The sequence below is a fragment of the Eubalaena glacialis genome, chromosome 6 (genome assembly GCF_028564815.1).
Source record: "Eubalaena glacialis isolate mEubGla1 chromosome 6, mEubGla1.1.hap2.+ XY, whole genome shotgun sequence".
NCBI lineage: Eukaryota > Metazoa > Chordata > Mammalia > Artiodactyla > Balaenidae > Eubalaena > Eubalaena glacialis.
Genome location: NC_083721.1, coordinates 9,057,510 through 9,078,677, shown reverse-complemented (window position 1 = coordinate 9,078,677; position 21,168 = coordinate 9,057,510). Strand labels below are relative to the sequence as shown.

Below are 21,168 nucleotides of genomic sequence, written 5' to 3'. Positions count from 1 at the left end.
TTACATGTTTTGTTAAGTCGTATAGTAATCATTCCATAAGCTGAATTCCATCATCTTCAATCGGACTTTGTGCCGTCTCTGAAGTTGAGTGAAGAGACCCCCTTCAACCTTTTTTCAGGATGGTTATGAGGACCCGGCAGTTAGAAATCTGTCTGTTGTGGTTAGAATCCAGCAAAGCAACTTTACTTAACAGGGGTCCTCTCTCTGGTGTGTGCACAGAATCATCCAGAGAGCTTGCTAACTTGCAGAAGGCTTAGCCTTCGCTCCAGAAAGTCTGAATCAGTAAATGGGGTGACATTCGGGAATCTGCTTGTGTAATAAGTTATCTCTGATGCCAGTGCTTTCTGGACCACTCTTGGAGAAACACTAGTTTGCAGAGCCATGAGTTCACAGAGATGATGGCTTTGATGCAAATGAGGAAACCCGCAAGGCGGAGGCTTGTCTGCTTACTTCTCATCCTATACAGGTAGCTCTTTCCAAGTGGTCCTGCATCTAAATCAATAAGCCTACCTTTAAGCCAAGGCAGAAATGGACTTTAAAATTGGATCTAGGAAGAGAGTATGGCAGTTCCTCAAAGAGTTTAAAATATAATTACCCTATGATCCAGCAATTCCGCTAAAAACGGAAAGCAGGGTCACAAAGAGATATTTGCACACCCATGTTCGTGGCAGCATTATCCACAATAGCCAAGAGGTGGAAATAACCTGAATGTACATCAATGGATGAATGGATAAACGTATGTGGTGTAGACATACGGTGGAACATTATTCGGCCTTAAAAAGGAATGAAATTCGGACACGTGCTACAACATGGATAAACCTTGAGGACATGATGCTAAGCGAAATAAATCAGTCACAAAAGGACAAATATGATTCCACTTACATGAGGTGCCTGAATAATCAAATTCATAGAAACAGGAAATAGAATGGTGGTGGCCAGGGGCTGGGGGAGAAAGGACTGAGGAGTTAGTGTTTAATGGGTACAGAATTTCAGTTTGGGATGAGGAGAAAGTTCTGGAGGTGGATGGTGGTGACGGTTGCACAACAATGTGAATGTCATTAATGTCACTGAATTGTACACTCAAGGGTTAAAATGATAAATTTTATGTTTTGTATATAATACCACAATAAAATTTTAAAACAAAACCAAAAAATACTGTGAATTTAAAGTGAGGGTAGGGGAGACAGCCGGGGCTCCCCCTTATCTGGTGAACAAGCGTCTGTGCCATCCTGAGTTTTCCCCCCAGAGTCAACCAGAAGCAGATGGGAGGTAGAATATTAAGGAGAAACTCGCCCTTCAATGTTTCAGCTTTAGAAAAAGAAGTTGCTTAACATTTTACCCTAAATTGAAATTGTAATTATGACTCTTGGGGCCTGATGGGGTTTTCTATCCTCCTGAAGGCCTCAGCTACCTCTCCTGTCTCCTCCAACCACTCGGGGTTTCTCATCTCCTGCATTTCTTTTTTTTTTTTAATATAAATTTATTTATTTATTTATTTATTTTTGGCTGCTTTGGGTCTTTGTTGCTGCGCAAGGGCTTTCTCTAGTTGCGGCGAGCGGGGGCTACTCTTCGTTGCGGTGCGCAGGCTTCTCATTGCGGTGGCTTCTCTTGTTGCGGAGCACTGGCTCTAGGCGCATGGGCTCTAGTAGCTGTGACTCGCGGGCTCAGTAGTTGTGGCTCACAGGCTCTAGAGCGAAGGCTCGGTAACTGTGGCACATGGGCTTAGTTGCTCCGCGTCATGTGGGATATTCTCGGACCAGGTCTCGAACCCGTGTTCCCTGCATTAGCAGGCGGATTCTTAACTACTGCGCCACCTGGGAAGTCCCTCTCCTGCATTTCTTACATGTGTTGTTTCATCCACTTGATACTATTTTCTCCTCCTCTTTCACCTGGCGAAGTCCTACTCAAGTCGTTTGTTGGTTTATTTAACAAATATATGGGAGCCCGTCTTCGAGATCCAAACTCCCTGGCCTTGCTTCTTTCAACACCTCACAGCGAGGCACTTTCCCATTGTGGCCGTATGAAAGCACTGGATAACGTAGTAGCCGATCACTGGTCCAAGGTAAGCGCCCTTTTGTGGAAAAGACAGAGCCTGTATCTTCAGTTCCTTCGGCGTCTGGCATCGATGAGCAGCCAGCAAATAGCTAAATGAAAAACATAAATGTTGATTTATCTGCCCAAGGTGGTGCTGGATGGAAGAAGAAAGGGGAGTAAAACCAAGTTTGAATGAATGGATTTGTAGGACTAGGCAGTGTGGGCTCAGGGAACAGTGGGTTTTCTGCCCCAATCTTGGCCTCTCCGTCACTCTAAGAATCCCCTCCCTGCGACTCATGTGGTTTCCCGGACCACCACTTTGGACACGTGAGGTGTTCTGCTTGGCGTGCTTTCCCCACTCTGCCCTGCTGCTCCCAGCACTGCCTGATTACATAGTCAGCCCAACCCACCTGAAGCATCTCTGTGAGAACCACCCATTCTGTCTTCACCTGGCTTGTCCTTAATTCTTATTGGACCCTTTGACAACCAAACACTTCGGTGCTGTATGGAGAGGGAACACTTGACTCTGTGCACTAACCGTACTGCTCAGAGAGCTTTGTGTTGTATTAAAGATACTACAGTAACTAATAAGCACTTGATTGTATATTGTCCCATGTTTTCCTTCCAATTATTTTCTGTTCTGTTAGCCTATCAATCTAAATTCCCTCAGGAAAAACACAAGTTGTTTGGGGACTTCCCTGGTGGCACAGTGGTTAAGAATCCACCTGCCAATGCAGGGGACACGGGTTCGAGCCCTGGCCCGGGAAGATTCCACATGCTGCGAAGCAACTAAGCCCGTGCGCCACAACTACTGAGCCTGCGCTCTAGAGCCCGCAAGCCACAGCTACTGAGCCCCGCACACCACAACTACTGAAGCCCGCACACCTAGAGCCCGTGCCTTGCAACAAGAGAAGCCACTGCAATGAGAAGCCTGCACACCGCAACAAAAAGTCGCCCCTGCTCGCCGCAACTGAAGAAAGCCCACCACGTGCAGCAACGAAGACCCAATGCAGCCAAAAATAAATAAATAAATACATTTATTAAAAAAAAAAAGACAAGTTGTTTAATATGATTGGGGGCAGGGGGTGGAGCTCGTGGCCAAATGAAGAGTGTGATTGGCCTAAAGGCACGAAAATTCAATCAGAAGTTAATATGTACACATCAGTATAGTTTTTTTGACATCAATATCTATCTATATATTTATGACCAGTTATGAGATAGATGAACTCTCACTGCCAATAACAACAACAATAATAAAATAGGGAAAAAAAACTTTATAAGACCTCCTTGAAGACAATACTACCAAAGCAGAAAAGAAGACTTGGAGCTAAAGGGAAGGTTTACTAGGTCTTGAAGAGGAAAATTCAACATCATAAAGTTGTAAATTTTAACTTACAGCATAAATTCTAAGTTAAAGAGTAATGAAGAGAACTAACCTCAGATCTTTATATTATAAAGCTAAAATAATTGGTACCAGTGCAGGAATGGACAAGAGGTCAATAGAACAAAATGAAAGTCTATCAGTGGACCCAAACACATAGAAAAGTTTAGCATATAATAAAGGTGGTACTTCAAACCCATAGGGGGAAAGAAAGGTGTCTTATTCAATAAATGGTGTTGGGATAACTGGGTACCCAACAGGGGGAAAATAAGTTGGATTCATATCTCACATCTTTCACCAAAATAAATTCCAAACAAATCAAAGATTGAAACTATGAAGAAACCATGAAAATGCTAGAAGAACTGAGGAAAAGATATTTATATAAGCCAATAATGGAGATGAAATTTCTTAGATGAACATAAATTCCAGAAGCCTAAGAGAAAGTTCTATAATTTTGACTATATAAATTTTCTTTTTAAAATTCTGCACAACAAAAATCATCATAAGCAAAGTAAAAGACAAATGGCAAACAGAAAAATATTTGAGACATATTACAAAGGGCTAATTTCTTCAATACTGAAAGAACTATCAAAAGAAACAGAACAGAAAAGTGGGCAAAAGATATAAACAGGGAGTACAGGGCTTCCCTGGTGGTGCAGTGGTTGAGAATCTGCCTGCCAATGCAGGGGACACGGGTTCGAGCCCTGGTCTGGGAAGATCCCACATGCCGCGGAGCAACTGGGCCCGTGAGCCACAACTACTGAGCCTGCGCGTCTGGAGCCTGTGCTCCGCAACAAGAGAGGCTGCGATAGTGAAGAGGCCCACGCACCGCAATGAAGAGTGGCTCCCACCTGCTGCAACTAGAGAAAGCCCTCGCACAGAAACGAAGACCCAACACAGCCAAAAATAAATAAATAAATAAGTAAATTTATTTAAAAAAAACAGGGAGTACACACACACACACACTGACACACACACACACACACACACACAATTGGCTTTTACAAATGTAAAAAGACACCCAAACTTACAATATGAGAAAAAAATTAAAATTGCTCTGAGATATTAGTCACTGACCATTTCAGGAATATCAGTGATGGAGGGAAAAGAGCCTCCCCCCTTCCACTGCTACAGAATATACGTTGGTACAAGCTCTGTGGAGAAAATGCGGCAATTTCTACCGAAAGTAAAAACGGATGTATTTTTGACCTCACAATTCTACTTCCAGGAACTTATCAGATATACATGCATATGTGCAAAAGGACTTATGTACAAGTTATTCATTGTAAATATTGATAATAGCAAAAAGTTTGGAGACAACCTCAGTGTCCACCAGTAAGAGATTGACTACATGAATCGCAATACATCAATATAATGAAATGTTATGAAGCTGTACAACAATGTGATGAAGTTTTTCATGTACAACTACGGAAGGCTCTCTGAGATATATTCCGTGTAAAAGTCGAGATGTGTAACTGTAGGTTTGTGAAAGCAACCAGTTTTCACGTTGGTTTTTTTTCTTTTTTTTTAATTTATTTTTATTTATTTATTTTTGGCTGCACTGGGTCTTTGTTGCTGCGCACAAGCTTTCTCTAGTTGGATTGAGCGGGGACTACTCTTCCTTGTGGTGCATGGGCTTCTCATCGCAGTGGCTTCTCTGTTGCGGAGCCCGGGCTGTAGGCACGTGGGCTTCAGTAGTTGTGGCACGCGGGCTCAGTAGTTGTGGCTCACGGGCTCTAGAGCGCAGGCTCAGTAGTTGTGGCACACGGGCTTTGTTGCTCCACGGCATGTGGGATCTTCCCGGACCAGGGCTCAAACCCGTGTCCCCTGCCTTGGCAGGCGGATTCTTAACCACTGCGCCACCAGGGAAACCCCTTCACGTTGTTTTTGATTTAGATCAATCGGTTAGAGATTTTATTTCTTCAGATATTCTAACTCTTGTATGGAATTTTAAAATTTCTCTTTTCTTGTCTTAGTTTGGGCTGCTAAAATAAAAATACCATAGATTGGGTGGCTTAAACAACAAACTTTTATTTCTCACAGTTCTGTAATAGGGAAGTCCAAAGTCAGAGCACCTTGGGAATTCCCTGGTGGTCCAGTGGTTAGGACTCCGCCCTCTGTCTGCCGAGGGCCTGGGTTCAATCCCTGGTCAGGCAACAAAGATCCCACAAGCTGCACGGTGCAGCCAAAAAAAAAAAAAAAAAAAGCACCTTCCTGGTTCTACCTGCTGTGTCCTAACAGAAGGGTTGAGGGATCTCTGTAAGGTCTCTTTTATAAGGACTATAATCGCATTCATGAGGGATCCACCCTCTTGACCTAATCACCCTCCCAAAGGCCCCACCTCCAAATACCATCACATTGGGGGTTAGGATGTCAACATATGAATTTGGGGAGGAGACAAACATTCAGTAAACAGCACTCCCCAAAGAAGGTAGTTTTTACCATAAAAAAACCACATCAAACTCAGCTTTGACATTTTTAAAGATAAAGATTTCCAAGTCAGCTTGAGTTTCTCTAACACAAGCACCAGAGGCGTGCAGCAGAGCATTAACTTTCCTGAAAAAGCCCCTTTTAAACCAACCTGGTTTAAGTTTAGCCTGTACATGTTTGCCTCACATTTCTTCCATATGAGTAACCCTTGAGAATGCAGAACTCCACAGTATACTCAACTGTGTTTAAAAAAGATTAGGAGTGGGGAGGCAAGAATTTGTATGTACAGGTAAGTGTTTGCTTGTACATGAATAGACTACTGTCTATTCCTGTTGCTGTTCTAACAAATTACCACAATTTAGTGTCTTAAAAACTGCAGAAGGGGGCTTCCCTGGTGGCGTAGTGGTTAAGAATCCGCCTGCCAATGCAGGGGACACGGGTTCGAGCCCTGGTACAGGAAGATCCCACATGCCGTGGAGCAACTAAGCCCGTGCACCACAACTACTGAGCCTGCACTCTAGAGCCTGCGAGCCACAACTACTGAGCCCGCGTGCCACAACTATTAAAGCCCACGTACCTAGAGCCCATGCTCCACAACAAGAGAAGCCACCGCAATGAGAAACCCGGGCACCACAACGAAGAGTAGTCCCCGCTCACTGCAACTAGAGAAAGCCCGTGCATAGCAACGAAGACCCAAAGCAGCCAAAAAAAAAAAACCAGCAGAAATGTATTCTCTTCGAGTTTGAAGGCCAGATGTCCGAAATGAACTGAAACCAAGGTGTCTGCAGGGGCTCGTGCTCCCTGTAAATTCTAGGGGCCCTAGAAGGGAGTTTCCTTGCCTTTTCCAGCTTCTGGAGCTGCATTCCCTGCATCCTTTGGCTCATGGCCTTTCTCCACTTTCAAAACCATCCACATAGCATCTTCAAGTCTCTGGAGAGATGCTTCAGTGGTCAAGTAGCCTCCTGTGACCAAATCTCCCTCTGCCTCGGTCTTACAAAGACACTTGTGATCGCATCTAGGGTCCACCCGGATATTCCAGGCTAATCTCATTTCAAAATCAACATTGCTGAACATCACATAGTTAATAAGTGAATAAGTTGGATTTAGACAGACACTACACTACACTATTAAATTAAAATTCATTTTTTTTTTTTTTTTGCAAAGTGCTAGTTGAGACTCACCAAATTGATTTCACAACTCACTGATGGGCTACAACTTATTGAATAAACAGCCAAGAGACTGTAGATTCCACAAGAGTGGAATCCTCTATTTTGCTCATCACTGCATTCTTGGAGCCCTCACTTTGATAGACACAAAGTAGGTTCTCAACAGTTGATGGAAGAGCCTCTCACATAACAATACAATCTGAAAGCTGGAGGAAACTGAGAAATTACCCAGTCCAGAGGATTGCAAATGGTATTAACTAGCACTCTTACTTAGGTGTTTCACATGTCATTTACCCTGTGGACAAAGAATGTCATCTGCCATATCAGTAAAGAAAGGATGTTGTGGCCATCAAGCCATCACCCAGTGTACACACTGAGGGGATTCAGGATGGAGAATAATAGGATACTGGCACTAGAGAGTTAAGTGTACATCAAAGTGGTGATTTCAATAAGCCCAGACTCTTGCCTCTCCCCATACCTAGAAAAGCGCTAAAATCACTAACTTGAGATGTCTGGTTTTCTTTAATTAACAGTAATCTTTTGATGCTCCGACTACCTGGGTTTTTTGCAAAAACCCCTATATATCCTGGCTCCCCCCTTACATCTTCAGAACAGTCCCTCAGAGCTAATGAGAGGCTGTCTCCTTGGCTTAAGTCCTCGGTATGTCCACCGAATAAAACATAATTCTCAAATTTTAGGTTGTGCATTTTTTTTTTTTTTTCATTTGAGAACCCAGTGGTCAGTAGCAAGGGGGGCAACAGAACACAGGCTTTTTTTTTTTTTTTTTTTTAACATTTCCTCATTCATTTATTCAAAAATATTTGAGAACCTAAAAACCTCAAATTGAAATAATTAGATAAAACAAAAACGCAAGTTGCAGAGGAACTAGACTTCCATATTGTAAATAGTATTGTGTTGGCCAAAAAGTTCCTTTGGTTTTTAAAATAAAAGACACATTTTTCACTTTCACCAAGAACTTTATTGAACAGTGTATTCACTGTTTTGTTCCACTACCTTCTGCCATTTTTCAGGCAACTTCATAATTCCATCTTCCCAAAGTATTTTATCTTTTTGAGCAAAGAACTGTTCCAGATGCCTTTTACAGTCTTCCAGGGAATGGAAATTTTTTCCATTAAGAGAATTTTGTAAAGACCGAAATAAATGGAAATCCAAAGGTGCAATGTCTGGTGAATACGGCGGATGAATCAGAACTTCCCAGCCAAGCTGTAACAGTTTTTGCCTGGTCATCAAAGAAACATGCGGCCTTGCATTATCCTGATGGAAGACTATGCGTTTTCTGTTGACTAAGTCCAGACTTTTTGTCGAGTGCTGCTTTCAGTTGGTCTAACTGGGAATAGTACTTGTTGGAATTAATCGTTTGGTTTTCCGGAAGGAGCTCATAATAGAGGACTCCCTTCCAATCCCACCGTATACACAATATCACCTTCTTTGGATGAAGACCGGCCTTTGGTGTGGTTGGTGGTGGTTCATTTCACTTGCCCCACAACCTCGTCCATTCCACATCATTGTACAGCATCCACTTTTCATCACCCATCACAATTTGTCTTAAAAACAGAACATCTTCGTTACATTTCTGTAGAGAATTGCATGCAGAAATACGGAAATATGGTCAAGAAGGTGTTTTTTGCTTAACTTATGTGGAACCCAAACATCAAAGTGATGAACATAACCAGGCTAGTGCAAATGATTTTCAGCGCTTGATTTGGATATTTTGAGTATGTTGGCTATCTCCCGTGTGGTATAACGTTGATTGTTCTCAGTGAATGTCTCGATTTGATCGCTATCAATTTCAACTGGTCTACCCGACCAAGCAGCATCGTTCAGTGAGAAATCTCCAGCGTGAAACTTCGCAAACAACTTTTGACATGTTCGATCAGTCACAGCACCTTCTCCATACGCTGCACAAATCTTTTTTTGTATTTCAGTTGCGCTTTTACCTTTCTTGAAATAATAAAGCATAATATGCCAAAAATGTTGCTTTTTTTTTCCATCTTCAATTAAAATGGCTACACAAAAATTCACCAATTTTGGGCTTCCCTGGTGGCGCAGTGGTTGAGAATCTGCCTGCCAATGCAGGGAACGCGGGTTCGAGCCCTGGTCTGGGAAGATCCCACATGCCGCGGAGCAACTGGGCCCGTGAGCCACAATTGCTGAGCTTGCGCGTCTGGAGCCTGTGCTCCACAACGAGAGGCCGCGATAGTGAGAGGCCTGCGCACCGCGATGAAGAGTGGCCCCCACTTGCCGCAACTAGAGAAAGCCCTCGAACAGAAACGAAGACCCAACACAGCCATAAATAAATAAATAAATAAATAAAATTTAAAAAAAAATTCACCAATTTTGATGTTTTTTTTTTTTTTAAATGCACGCTGATATGACAGCTGTCACTATGCAATCTAACAAAATTGTTTCAAATGAAGTTAAGGACAACTAAGTGCTACTAGAGCCATCTTACAGAAAAAACCAAAGGAACTCTTTGGCCAACCCAATATTTAGCATATAGTAAATCTGGAGTAATGTACGCCAAATTATTTATATGTTCTGGTAAAGGTATTGGGGTAAATTTTATGTTTTATATTTCTGTATTATTTGAATTTTTACAAAGAAAATGTATTTCTTTTACAATTATAAAAACGCAATGAATATTTTAAAAACCTTTAAACTGTTTCTTTAACCGCAGTATCTGACAGCCCTTGACTTACTCATTTCTTTCTTTCTCCCTTCCTTCCTTTCTTTCTTTTTTTTGCCACGCCTCATGGCATGCGGAATCTTAGTTCCCTGACCAGGGATGTAATCCGTGCTCCCTGCCGTCTTAACCACTGGACCACGAGGGAAGTCCCAACTTATTCATTTCTATATACTACTAACTTAGCCCAAGGCCCAGCTCAAAGTCGATACTGAATAAATGTGCACGAGCAAAAGGACGCAATAAGTTGCAATATGAGAAAGGACTCGTTTTATCAGGATGAAGGATGATAATTTTCAAGGTACATCCCAAAAGTACAGTCTTCATTTCATTAATAAGATTTCAAATTACCTTGACACTGGTGGGCACGTGATGGCTTTCTTCAGTGTAATTCATCTCCAGACTGGTCAAGCACCTCAAGTGCACATTTTTGGGTCACCAACGCCCATGGCACCCGGCTTCAAACTTGGGGCCCTCAAGCTGCAAAAGGAAAATCAAAAAGGAGTAGGTGTTGCTAAGAGATCTCTCTAAAATGGAGCCAGAGGCCATTGAAGAAGTGTGACTTATGCATGTCTCAGCCCAGAAAGAATCTGACCTTTTGACCGCTTATCTATCGTCTAACAAAGGTATCCAGAACATCTGCACGATGTTCCAGAAATTCAAGATACTTATCCGGCCCTTACCCTAAATAACTCGTGACAGTCTATCCCTTAAGGACAACTATTTCCTTTTTGCATCAAAGTCAATCATAATTCCTGCAAGACAACTTTAACAACCTTGTGGTTTTTGCCTTTATAAGCCTCTGACTCTCTTTCGCAAACTGTTTTGCTGGCACCTATCCCCAGTTGCAATTCCCAAGGTCCCAAATAAAGCTCTTTGCGGCCTCCATGCTGATTACTGTTTGACAAAGCCTCTAGGTTCAGTTACCGCAGTCACCCATTCGAGCCTACGGGTGCCTCACGCATGCGCCCTACTCTGCAGGGCCGCGGAGCTTGAAGCCTACCTCTGCCGCTGTCCCGGCTCCCTTAACCCCCAGGGCGATTTACCTTCCCTACACTCGCAATTCCACAGCGCCGGGAGGCGGAAGTGAGTGGGCGGGGTCACCAGCGCGCTCCGCCCCGGAAGTGGGAGGGGCCTTGCGGGCTCCACATTTGTCTCCCGCCGCCTCCCAGTCGGATTGCGGCTGAGGCCGGTCCTGGCTTTGTAACTCGCTCAAGATGGCGGCGCAGCCACCCAGCGGGATCCGCCTCAGCGCGGTGAGCAGCCGCGAGGGGTGGAGCGGGCCGTGTCCCAGGAGGGCGGGCAGGCGGGCAAGCGAGGGGGGGGCCGGCGGTGGGCGGTGGCGACTCGTCGGCCCGGCGCGGCGGCTGGGGCCGCGGCGGGGCCGGGGGAGGCGGCGGCGGCCATCTCGCTACCGACGGCGGAGCTGCTCGGCGGCGGGCAGGGCAGGGCCGGGCGGCGCGCGTCGGGCTGAGTTTCTGTTTTGCCTCTGCGGCTTCGGGGCGGGCCGGGGCCGCGGCCCCTCCTCCTGGCTCCCTCTTGGCTGCCCTGCAGCTGTCGTCCGAGGGCGAGGCCTCGGCGGCCAGCCCGCCCGCCCCTCGGACCGCGGGGCCTCTGACCCATCCTGGCCTGCGGGCCCGCGGGGTGTCCCGGAGGGGGAGGGAGAGGTAGTCTGCGGCCAGAAATGCCCAGCGGCCTTGACCTCCTGGCGGTGGGACGGGGTGCTGCGAGCTGGGAGTAGTCTTCCTGATTCATTTAAATTCCTGCCGCTTCCCTCTAGTCTCCGGGTCGTGTCTGTTCCGGAGCGTCTCGGGTTCTTGGGAATCCTTGAGCATGTTTTTTGTATCTGTGAGTCTTTTTCGGAGGGAGGGGTCACAATATGAATTAAAATTTCACAGCCTAAGGTGTGGGCGTGGCCTCCGTACATGATTCTCCTTAAAAAGTTGGCGTTGTTATGCAAAAATGTACCTCTTCTCTGGAGGGTGTTGGTGCTGGCCAAAGAATGGCTGCAGCAGTCTCATTATTCGAATGGTAATACCATTGCTTTTAAAATGGTATTTTGCCCATTGACTTGGATCCATTTAGCCAGATTCCTGCCAACACCTGGTATCTTTAGACTTTAACGTTTTTCCTGATGAGTGTGAAATGGTATCTTGTGCTTACTTTACATTTACTTGACTGTGAAGTTGAAAGTTTGTCACATTTCACCCTTTTTGGTTTGGGATTTAAAAAAGAAAAAAAAACTTCATACCCTTTGCCCATTTTTCTATTTTCTTTTTCTTTTGAGGGGTATTTTTATTGATTTATGAGTGTTCTTTACATATTCGGAATAAAGGCTCTTTGGTTACCTAACTGGTTTATTGAATGAGATAGTATTTAGTAGATGGAAGACAGAGAGGAACTTTACTCTTTCTTACCACTGGCTTTAAACATTGTTTACTAATTCGCCTAGGTGAATCTGGACAGATTCTGATGCTTTCCAATTAGCCTCAGGTACAGTTAAGTCAGACCTTAACTACTTTAAAAGCTCTTATTCATTTTAAAGCCCTGCTCTTTCCCCTCATATTGGGCCAAATTCTGGCCCAGAAAACTGTGGTGAGAAAAAGGAGTGAACTGGGTGTTTGTTTTGTTTTGTTTTTTCTTGCTATTTCTGCACTTTGATTCTCTTCCCCATTCCCCAGCTCCTCCCAAGTTGCTATCTCTGTCTCTTCAAGATTGAGAAGACAGAGGGAGCACATATAAGGGTCAAACAGTCTTGAGAGACTGGCATTGTTGTTAGCTGGCTCTCTGGGTGTAGCAGCTGTCCATGTGCTAAATCTTTCTTTTGTGGGTAATAATGGGCCGTTTGGAACCTCATTGACAGAAATCTCCCATCTGCAGCTTCTGGAGTGTATTTCCACTGGTCTTTTGCTTTAGGACAGGAGTTGGCAAACTGCAGTTTATGGGCCAAATCCAGCCTGCCACCTGTTTTTGTATGGCACACGATCCTTAAATGGTTGGGGGAAAAAAGATAAAAGAATAATATTTCGTAACCTGAAAATTATGTGAAATAGACATTTCACTTCCCATATATGAAGTTTCATTGGAATAAACGCTTGCTTATTCCTTTGGTATAGCTCTCAAATGCTAATACCATTTTGTGATTTAGAGCATTGGTTCTGGAGCTCACATGCCTGGGTTCAAATCCTGACTGATAACTGTATATGTGACCTGAAGAGTGGGAATAATAATCTTACCCACTGGAAAGTTGGTTTAAATGAGCCAGTACCTGTAAAAGTCTTATAAAGGTCCTGTGCATGCCATAAATACTCAGTAAATATTTGCTGTTTTTTTTTTTTTTTTTTTTACTGTTAGCAGTGAAGCCTATCCATTTTTCCAAAAACAGGTGTAGCTTCTTGAGAACAGAGTACATGGGAAGAAAATTTATGTCTTTTCTTGGAAATATGTTTTTGCTACCCTTGCTCTTTACATATAATTTGGCTGGGTTTGTAATTCTAGATTAGAAATTATTTCTTTTTAGAATTTTAAAGGCATGCTTTATTGTTCAATAGAGTCCTGTGCATTGTACTGGTACTTAGACTGGAAACTCAAGTCCATAATATATGGAAAATTTTCTCATTTATTTGGTGACAGTTTTCCCTTTATTTTTCTGTTTTCTTTTGTCTCCTGTTTTCCTTCCCATTGCTTTTTCTATCTGGGAGATTTCCTCTGTTTCTTCTCCTTCCTTTCTCTTACCATATATTTAATTATTATAAACACTGTCTTATTCTCTGAATAGCTTTTAAAAATCTTTCTCAACAAAATATTTGTTCTTATCTCTGGGTCTATTAATCATAGTATTTTTGAAGTTTTCTTTTGCTTACTGCATTGCCTCTCATTTCTTTACATTCTTTTTACTGTGTGTTTTTTATTCTAATTTTACACATTCTCAAATGTCTGGAGATGGTCAGCCTTCTACTTCTATCTCCAAGTGAGACACTAAAAAAATGGATGTTCATACCCGAGTAGAGCTAGTCCTTTGGTGGGCTTCAGTGTTGGGTGATCAGGTAGAAGGAAACAGCAGTGTTGTTGGAGCACTCTCTGTCAGTATCTGGTGACCCTAAAGAATGGAAGTGTTAGACCATAAAGTAAGTATCTTTAAAATAACTTTGAAAACTTGTAAAATAATTTTTTTTCAAGTGAGGGTTAGAAAAAGCTATCCAGAATGGCCTGGCACAATTGTAAAAGAACCAGATAGAAATTTTAGAAATCATTCCGTTTTCCAGAGAGGAATTCTACATCTAGTCTCCTGCCATGGCTTATATAATCCTGGCTGCTAGCTCTTCTGAAGCAGGGAAAAGGAGATAGGAGTATCCCATTGTTCAGTTTGCAGATTTGGTTTTCATTTGTTTACTATTGTAGTAAAATACACATAACATAAAATTTACCATCTTAACTATTTTTGAGCGTGCAACTCAGTACGTTAAGTACTTTCACATTGTTGTACAACCAATCTCCAGAATTCTTCATCTTGCAAAACTAAAACTTTGTACCCATTAAAAAATAACCCTTCGTTCCCCCTTCCACCAGCTCCTGGCCGTTTTACCTTCTGTGAATTTGACTACTCTAGGTACATTATATAAGTGGAATCATACATTATTTGTCTTTTTGTGATTGGCTTGTTCCTCTTAGCATAATGTCCTCAAGGTTCATGCATGTTGTAGCATGTATCAAATTTTCCTTCCTTTTTAAGGCTGAATGATATTCCGCTCTATGAATGTACCACATTTTGTTTATTCATTCATCCATCGATGGACATTTGTGTTGCTTCCGCTTTTGGCTATTATGAATAATGCTACTGTGAACATGGGTGTGCAGATGTCTCTTGAAGCCCCTGCTTTCACTACTATATACAAAATAGATAAATTTTATACAAAATAAAAAACAGTAAGGACCTACTGTATAGCACAGGGAAGTATATTCAATGTCTTGTAATAACCTATACTGGAAAAGAATCTGGAAAAAGTATGTGTGTATGCGTGCGTGTATATATACATATATATATATATATGTATGTATACACACGCAGACACACGCAGACACACACATATCTTTGTGTGTGTATATATGTATGTATGTATGTATAATGGAATCGCTTGGGTGTACACCTGAAACTATCACAACATTGTAAATCAGCTATACTTCAATTAAGGAGGAAAAAAAAGAACCCTGCTTTCAGTCCTTTTCAGTATATACCCAGAATTAGAATTGCTGGATCCTATGGCAAATGTATATTTAATTTTTTGAGGCCCCTCTATATTGTTTTCTACGGTGGCTGCACCATTTTATATTCCCTCGAAGGGTGTGCACGAGTTCCAGTTCCTCCACGGCCTCCCCAACACTTACGTTCTGCTTTTGTTGTTGTGTTTTTTGTTTTGATTTTTAACAATACCCAACCCTTTGAGTGTGAGGCGGTATCTCCTTGTAGTTTTGATTTTCATTTCCCTAATGATTAGAGACGTTGAGCATCTTTGGAGAAATAGCTATCTGAGTCCTTTGCCCATTGTTTAATCTGTTTGTAGTCGTCTTCTTGTTGAGTTGTAGGAGTTCTTTGTAAATTCTACATATTAACCCTTCGTCAGGTACTTGATTTGCAGATTTTTTCCCCCCATCCTGTAGGTTGCCTTTTCACTCTGTAGATTGTGTCCTTTGATGCAGTGGTCCACGGCCCGCTAGGAGTTGGGCCGCACAGCAGGAGGTGAGAGGCGGGCAAGCGAGTGAAGCTTCATCTGCCGCTCCCCATCGCTTGCATTACCGCCTGAACCATTTCTCCATCGCCCCCCCTTCCCAGTCCGTGGAAAAATTGTCTTCCAGGAAACTGGTCCCTGGTGCCAAAAAGGTTGGGGACCACTGCTTTGATGTACAGAAGTTTTAAATTTTGGTGATTTCAAGAAATCATTGCCAAGTCCAATGTCATAAAAGGTTTCCCCTATGTTTTCTTCTAAGAATTTTATGGTTTCAGCTCTTTGATCCATTTTGAGTTAATTTTTGTTTATGGTATAGGGTAAGGGTACAACTTCATTCTTTTTATGGATATCCAGTTTTCCCAGCACTATTTGTTGAAAAAACTGTCCTTTCCTCATTAAATGGTCTTTATACCCTTGTGGAAAATCATTTGACCATATATGAGAGGGTTTATTTCTGGTCTATTTGCTGACCTGCTTTTAACCCACCTGCTTTTGATTGTCTGAGCCCGCCGCCGTCAGTTTCTCCAGAGAACAGACCTCCAGCCTTACGTGGTTTGCTGAGGGTAGTTGAAGGGCTGCTCAGGGTAAAAGAAGGAGCTGGGGAATCTTTCTTCTTTTAAAGACTTTCAACCTATCTTGTTTTCATACAACTTCTAGTATCTTTTACTTCAAAGGTACAAAGTCTAATTTCTAAGACTTTCTGGGGTTGCCAAGGTTCCTGACCTGCTTCTGGTTGGTTTTCTCATCTCCTACAGGCTTCGGATTTAGCTTTTTCCAGGCTATTAAATCAGTTGTCATTAGTCTGTGCTTTCCAGTTTGCAAACTACTGACTATTTTGTTTGCTATTAGTAATCACTTCTTTGATTCTTTTTGTTCTTCTGGGTTTATGCCCCTTTTTTCCCTTCGTTATAGAGTGGCTTCGGGAGGCAGCAGAGGTAAACACTGTCCATGTGTTCAGGCTTCCATCTTATATTTAAATGATTTTTTAAAATTTGTGACTGTTTGTTGACTCTGAAAGTTCTATTGATTTTTTTTATATATATATTATTTATTTATTTATTTTTGGCTGCGTTGGGTCTTCGTTGCTGCATGCGGGCTTTCTCTAGTTGTGGTGAGCAGGGGCCACTCTTCGTTGCTGTGCGTGGGCTTCTCATTGCGGTGGCTTCTCTTGTTGTAGAGCACGGGCTCTGGGCGTGTGGGCTTCAGTAGTTGTGGCTCGTGGGCTCAGTAGTTGTGGTGCACGGGCTTAGTTGCTCCGTGGCATGTGGGATCTTCCCGGACCAGGGCTCGAACCCGTGTCCCCTGCATTGGCAGGCGGATTCTTAACCGCTGCGCCACCAGGGAAGTCCGAAGTCCCTCTGTTGATTCTTTAAAAGATCTGTGTGGTCTTCATTGTGTCTCATTTTTGTGTGTTTTTTGGAGGGGAGGATTACTTTTTAAATGTCTAGTTATTTCAGGGTATTCCTGTTTTATAGGCTGATATTTCTTTTACCTAGTGTTGGGGGGCGATGTCTAATACTACTGTGTCTTGTCTGCTAATATTTTCTCCTGGTGGATTGTTTCCTTAAATGTTATTTTAGATTGTGTACTCAAATATTCCCCAAATAATGTCTCTGGGAGAATCCTATGCAGTCTGATTGAGGCTGTGTCTCCACAGTGGTTCTGCAGGTTATATAAATGGAAATGCTTAACCCAAGTGAAGGCATGCCTCTTTACAGAATTTCATGTTACACTTTTTTTTTTTTTTAACCTAGAGTCCAGACCAAAACAGAAAGCTTCCCATTGGGCATATTCCCCCCACCCCCTTTTTTACTGAGGAGGTAAGAGGGGGCAGTTACTTCAAGTGTGTGCTTCTCTTCTGCCATGTCTCCTATCCCTGAGTCACCATTAAAATCGAAACCTTTGTATTCCAGTTAAGCACCCCACTCTAATTCCCATTTTCAAATTTTATTTTAGTTTTTAATTCCTTCTTTACTTGAGGCCCATGAGGATTTTCTTTATTTATATATGAGCTCGGTTGTGCCTTTAGAGGTATACTTACTTTTTTAAAAAAACATAAACTTATAATGCTTATTATGTCCCAGGTTTTCTTCTAAGCATTTACAAATATTAAGTTTTTTAATTCTCTTAATGTCTTAGTAAGCTGATATTATTATCATCCTCATTTTCACAGATGATAAAAGTTGAGGCACAGAGGGTTAAGTTGCTTACCCAGGATCACACATCTAGTTAAAGATACTCCACAGTCCATGTCGTGTGTGTGTGTGTGTGTGTGTGTGTGTGTGTGTGTGTGTGTGTTGGCTGTTGAAGGGTGTTTTTCTTTCCAGCTGATGACATGTTCTAGAGATGAGAATTAAGAGTAGTTGAAAATAATGCTTTTGTTTAAATACCCAAAAAGCCACTGTTTAGCATTTATCTTTTCTTACTGATGCCTTCTTTGCTTTGTTCCCCCGGGACTCTTACTCAAGAACAATGTGTACCATGTCAGTCTGGAGTTGGTATATAGGATGAAGTCATTAAAAGTAAGTTGACAGTCTGCCCACAGTCTGCCATACATCTAAAATCAAAGTATTACAACGTGGGCCAAAATACCTAATTTCTAACTCCAGACTTCACACCTAACAAATTCATAAAATAGAGAGCAAAGACAGAAACTATTCTAAGGATTTCTGGTGTTGATTAATCGTTTTCTCCTTTGGTAGCCAGAGGCTTTACACCCCAAAGCCATGCCCCATAGTAAGATTTAGAATGGGTGAGGAGTACACTATGTATTCTTTTATAAATGGAGGACTGATGATTGTGCAAGGGGAGGGCCTGGGACAGGACTCAGGTAGACTAATTTGACAAAAGGTTTCTTGTAGAAGATGAAGGCCTGGAAATTAATTTTCTTTATAAAAACTCTTGTTTTAGGAAGTTGGGGAATTCCTTATACTCCATTATTACGTGGATGTATGCTATAGAAGGTATGCCATAGAAGGTCTGAATTACATATGGTCCAGTTTGAAGACCACTCCTCTACAGAATACCATTTCTCACATGTGTACTTTAACCTGATAGTAAACAAATGCTTGGGGATTGTCTAAAATCGAGGGTGGAGAGAGGAAAAGTAGACCTCTTTCTGACACCTTGTGGCAGCAGCTGAACACTGTAAATGCAGCTGGTTGGATTTATAATCTAATCATATTTCTAGGGCTCTTCACATGAAACACTTAAAGTGCCTCTTTTTTCCCCCCTTAAATATGAGATAATCTGTTCAAAATGAACACAAAAAAGTCCTCATTTCATGGAAATACTCTGCATATTGAAATTTCCAAGCCTCAGCCTTTTTAAACCATTTGTACATTTTTAGGCATTTGATATCTGCACTATTCAGGAATTGAGAGAGTTCCCTATAGCATGAGGTTGATTAACATACTCTTCCATACTGTATTACCATGAATCAGACATAAAATCTCTGGAGGTCAAGAAGGTTTGTTGCATTTGAACTGTTATTTGACATTGTTTGAAGGATTTATAGATGTATACTGCTCCAGTGCTGCAAGTTCAACTGTTGATATAATGAACTTGGAGAGACCATGAGAAAAGCCTGTTGATTAATAAGCAAAGCTAAGTTTATTAAGCTTAATGCACTAAAGGAGAAAACACCCATTTGACAAAGTCTTAGTTTTATCTCATGGTAATTTTGAGGTAGGTCTTGGTAGGGTGGATAGCTTTGGGATTGGGCACTTTATGATATGGCTCTGGATTGGTCTACACAAGGAGGCAAGGGTTTTGCAGCACAACTTGATGAGAAACTATTTAGTTGATTTACAGCCTTATCTTCCAGGAATCTCATTTTCCGGGTTATGTCTTCCAGGTATATCCTGACACAAGCAGCTAAGTCATTCTTGCTTGGTCTCTCTTAATACTGGGACAGAAAATTATTTTGGCGTCTGTTCTCAAAAGTAAGACCTTAATTAATTTACATGAATCATTGGTTTATTTCAGCTTTGCCCGAAGTTTTTACATACAAATTCTACTAGTCACACTTGGCCATTTAGTGCGGTTGCTGAATTAATAGGTAAGTAAATTGGTGTTTCGTATATAATCTGTTGCTTGCAATTGAAGTTCTAAAAAGCTTTTTATTGAAAAATAGTATGCAGATGTGCTTTTAAAAAAAACCAAAATGTATCTCAGCAATAACATTGGTAAAGGTTACCTAGCATAACAACTATTCAAACTGATGTCAAATTAATCACTGCTCAGCCTTCCCTATACAGTTGTCAGAGTATTTCCCTATATTACTATCAAAGTACTTTAATTTGCAAAGTTCCTAAAGCATGTATGTTGAAAATATTTTTAGTCCATTATAAAAGAAATACGTCTATTGCCAAAAAGTGAGAATTATGGTTTTTTTTTTAATAGTCGGAAAATATAGCAGTGGATTCATTTTTCTGGTGTTAGTAACTAGGAGTATTATATTAGATTTGTGATAATAAATTCTTGGTTTTTCCAATAGATAGAATGATCAAGGTATAGGATTATATTTAAAAGTGTTTTAATGAACATGAGAAAAGAGGCAAGGTTGTGTTCAGATTTGCATTATGGGTCATGTTTTTTTTTTCTTGGTAAAATTAATGCACATGAATTCTTGGGAATTCTTAGATATACTTTAGATTCATTATCAAGAAAGAGTCCTATGTTGGATGTGCAAGGAAAAGAAAAGAAAGAAAATTTGAGAACCCTTCTTTTCTTTGGTGAAGTTAGATTTTCCAGAGTCTCTCAGCTAACATGTGCTGTTCCGATGTAGACTCTGAAGTGCAAATGAGATAACTTTGCAACTATTCACGGTCATTCTTTTTCATGGCAACCCGGAGGGGCTACGTAGCCTGGGGTTGTTCATACATAGTGCTTCTCTGGCTTTGGGTTAGGGCAACTGAAAGTCATGGTGCTCTTTGTGGTGTATCGAATTTTTAAGTTTTTTTATGAAGCTAAGGTGGTTGATGAAAAAGATTATTTGATTTTAATTGAAGGCTTACGGAAAGATAGTTTGAGAACCATTATTTATATTATAATGAAGACTTCAAAATATACCTCAAAAGTATTTTTAGTCAGTTAGGGATATTCTGATAGATCTTAGATAGTTCACAAGTTGATTTTATTATTACTACTGTTGAAAATTTTTTTATTTTTCTTTGATATATTCCTCATACTTACCTATTCTGAGAGAAACAAGTATGCTAGGCAAGGGTGTTAAACGGTGAGGTGTACAGAGATGAGAAAAATGTACCAGCCACCAGAAACTTCTGTTAGATTGAAAAGGGCTACAATTTGAAGAACTGTGTAGAAGTAAACCTTCATCTGTGTGTATAGGTTAGCATACTGCTTTCTCATTTATTCAGTAACTGTTGTGGACCTTCCATGTTAACTTGCAGTGCTGTTGACACGCAGCTCTCAGTTTCCCTTGTGATAGCTAGGCTAGTTCTTTGGGCAGAAGAAGACCTTCCTGTCTTGATCATCTCTTCAGTGCAGTGATTCTTCTGGCTTTACACCTTTTCAGTGTAGTGGGTACCAGTCTCTGCTCTCTATATAACAAATGGAGGGCTTTAGATAGAGTTAATTCTGTAATAGTCAATGAACAGTATATAGCATAGTACAGTTTAATTTCAAATGGTCAAATCTTAGGAGTTCCGAAACATTTCAGCTTTTAAATTTCCTTAAAATATATTCTGTTGCTTGTCAAAGTGT

At 41.5% G+C, this 21,168-nt stretch overlaps 1 protein-coding gene and 2 long non-coding RNA genes across 3 annotated transcripts in view; 2 read left to right on the top strand and 1 right to left on the bottom strand.

Annotated features, from left to right (window-relative positions):
- Positions 1-919: 919 nt before the first annotated feature.
- Positions 920-10,938, bottom strand: LOC133093863 (uncharacterized). Its single transcript, XR_009701329.1, has 3 exons — positions 10,762-10,938; positions 10,067-10,195; positions 920-2,144 (listed from the first exon to the last, which is right to left on the bottom strand). It is a non-coding gene; the product is annotated as an uncharacterized LOC133093863 (long non-coding RNA).
- MORC3 (MORC family CW-type zinc finger 3) overlaps positions 10,879-21,168 on the top strand; it is a 39,241-nt gene continuing 28,951 nt past the window's right edge. The window contains exons 1-2 of the mRNA XM_061193955.1: positions 10,879-10,971; positions 19,429-19,501. Of these exons, the coding sequence (XP_061049938.1) occupies positions 10,933-10,971; positions 19,429-19,501 (112 nt within the window). The 5' untranslated portion in view covers positions 10,879-10,932. The remainder of the gene's footprint in view (positions 10,972-19,428; positions 19,502-21,168) is intronic.
- On the top strand, positions 11,614-18,404 carry LOC133093864 (uncharacterized). Its single transcript, XR_009701330.1, has 3 exons — positions 11,614-11,746; positions 12,168-12,208; positions 18,352-18,404. It is a non-coding gene; the product is annotated as an uncharacterized LOC133093864 (long non-coding RNA).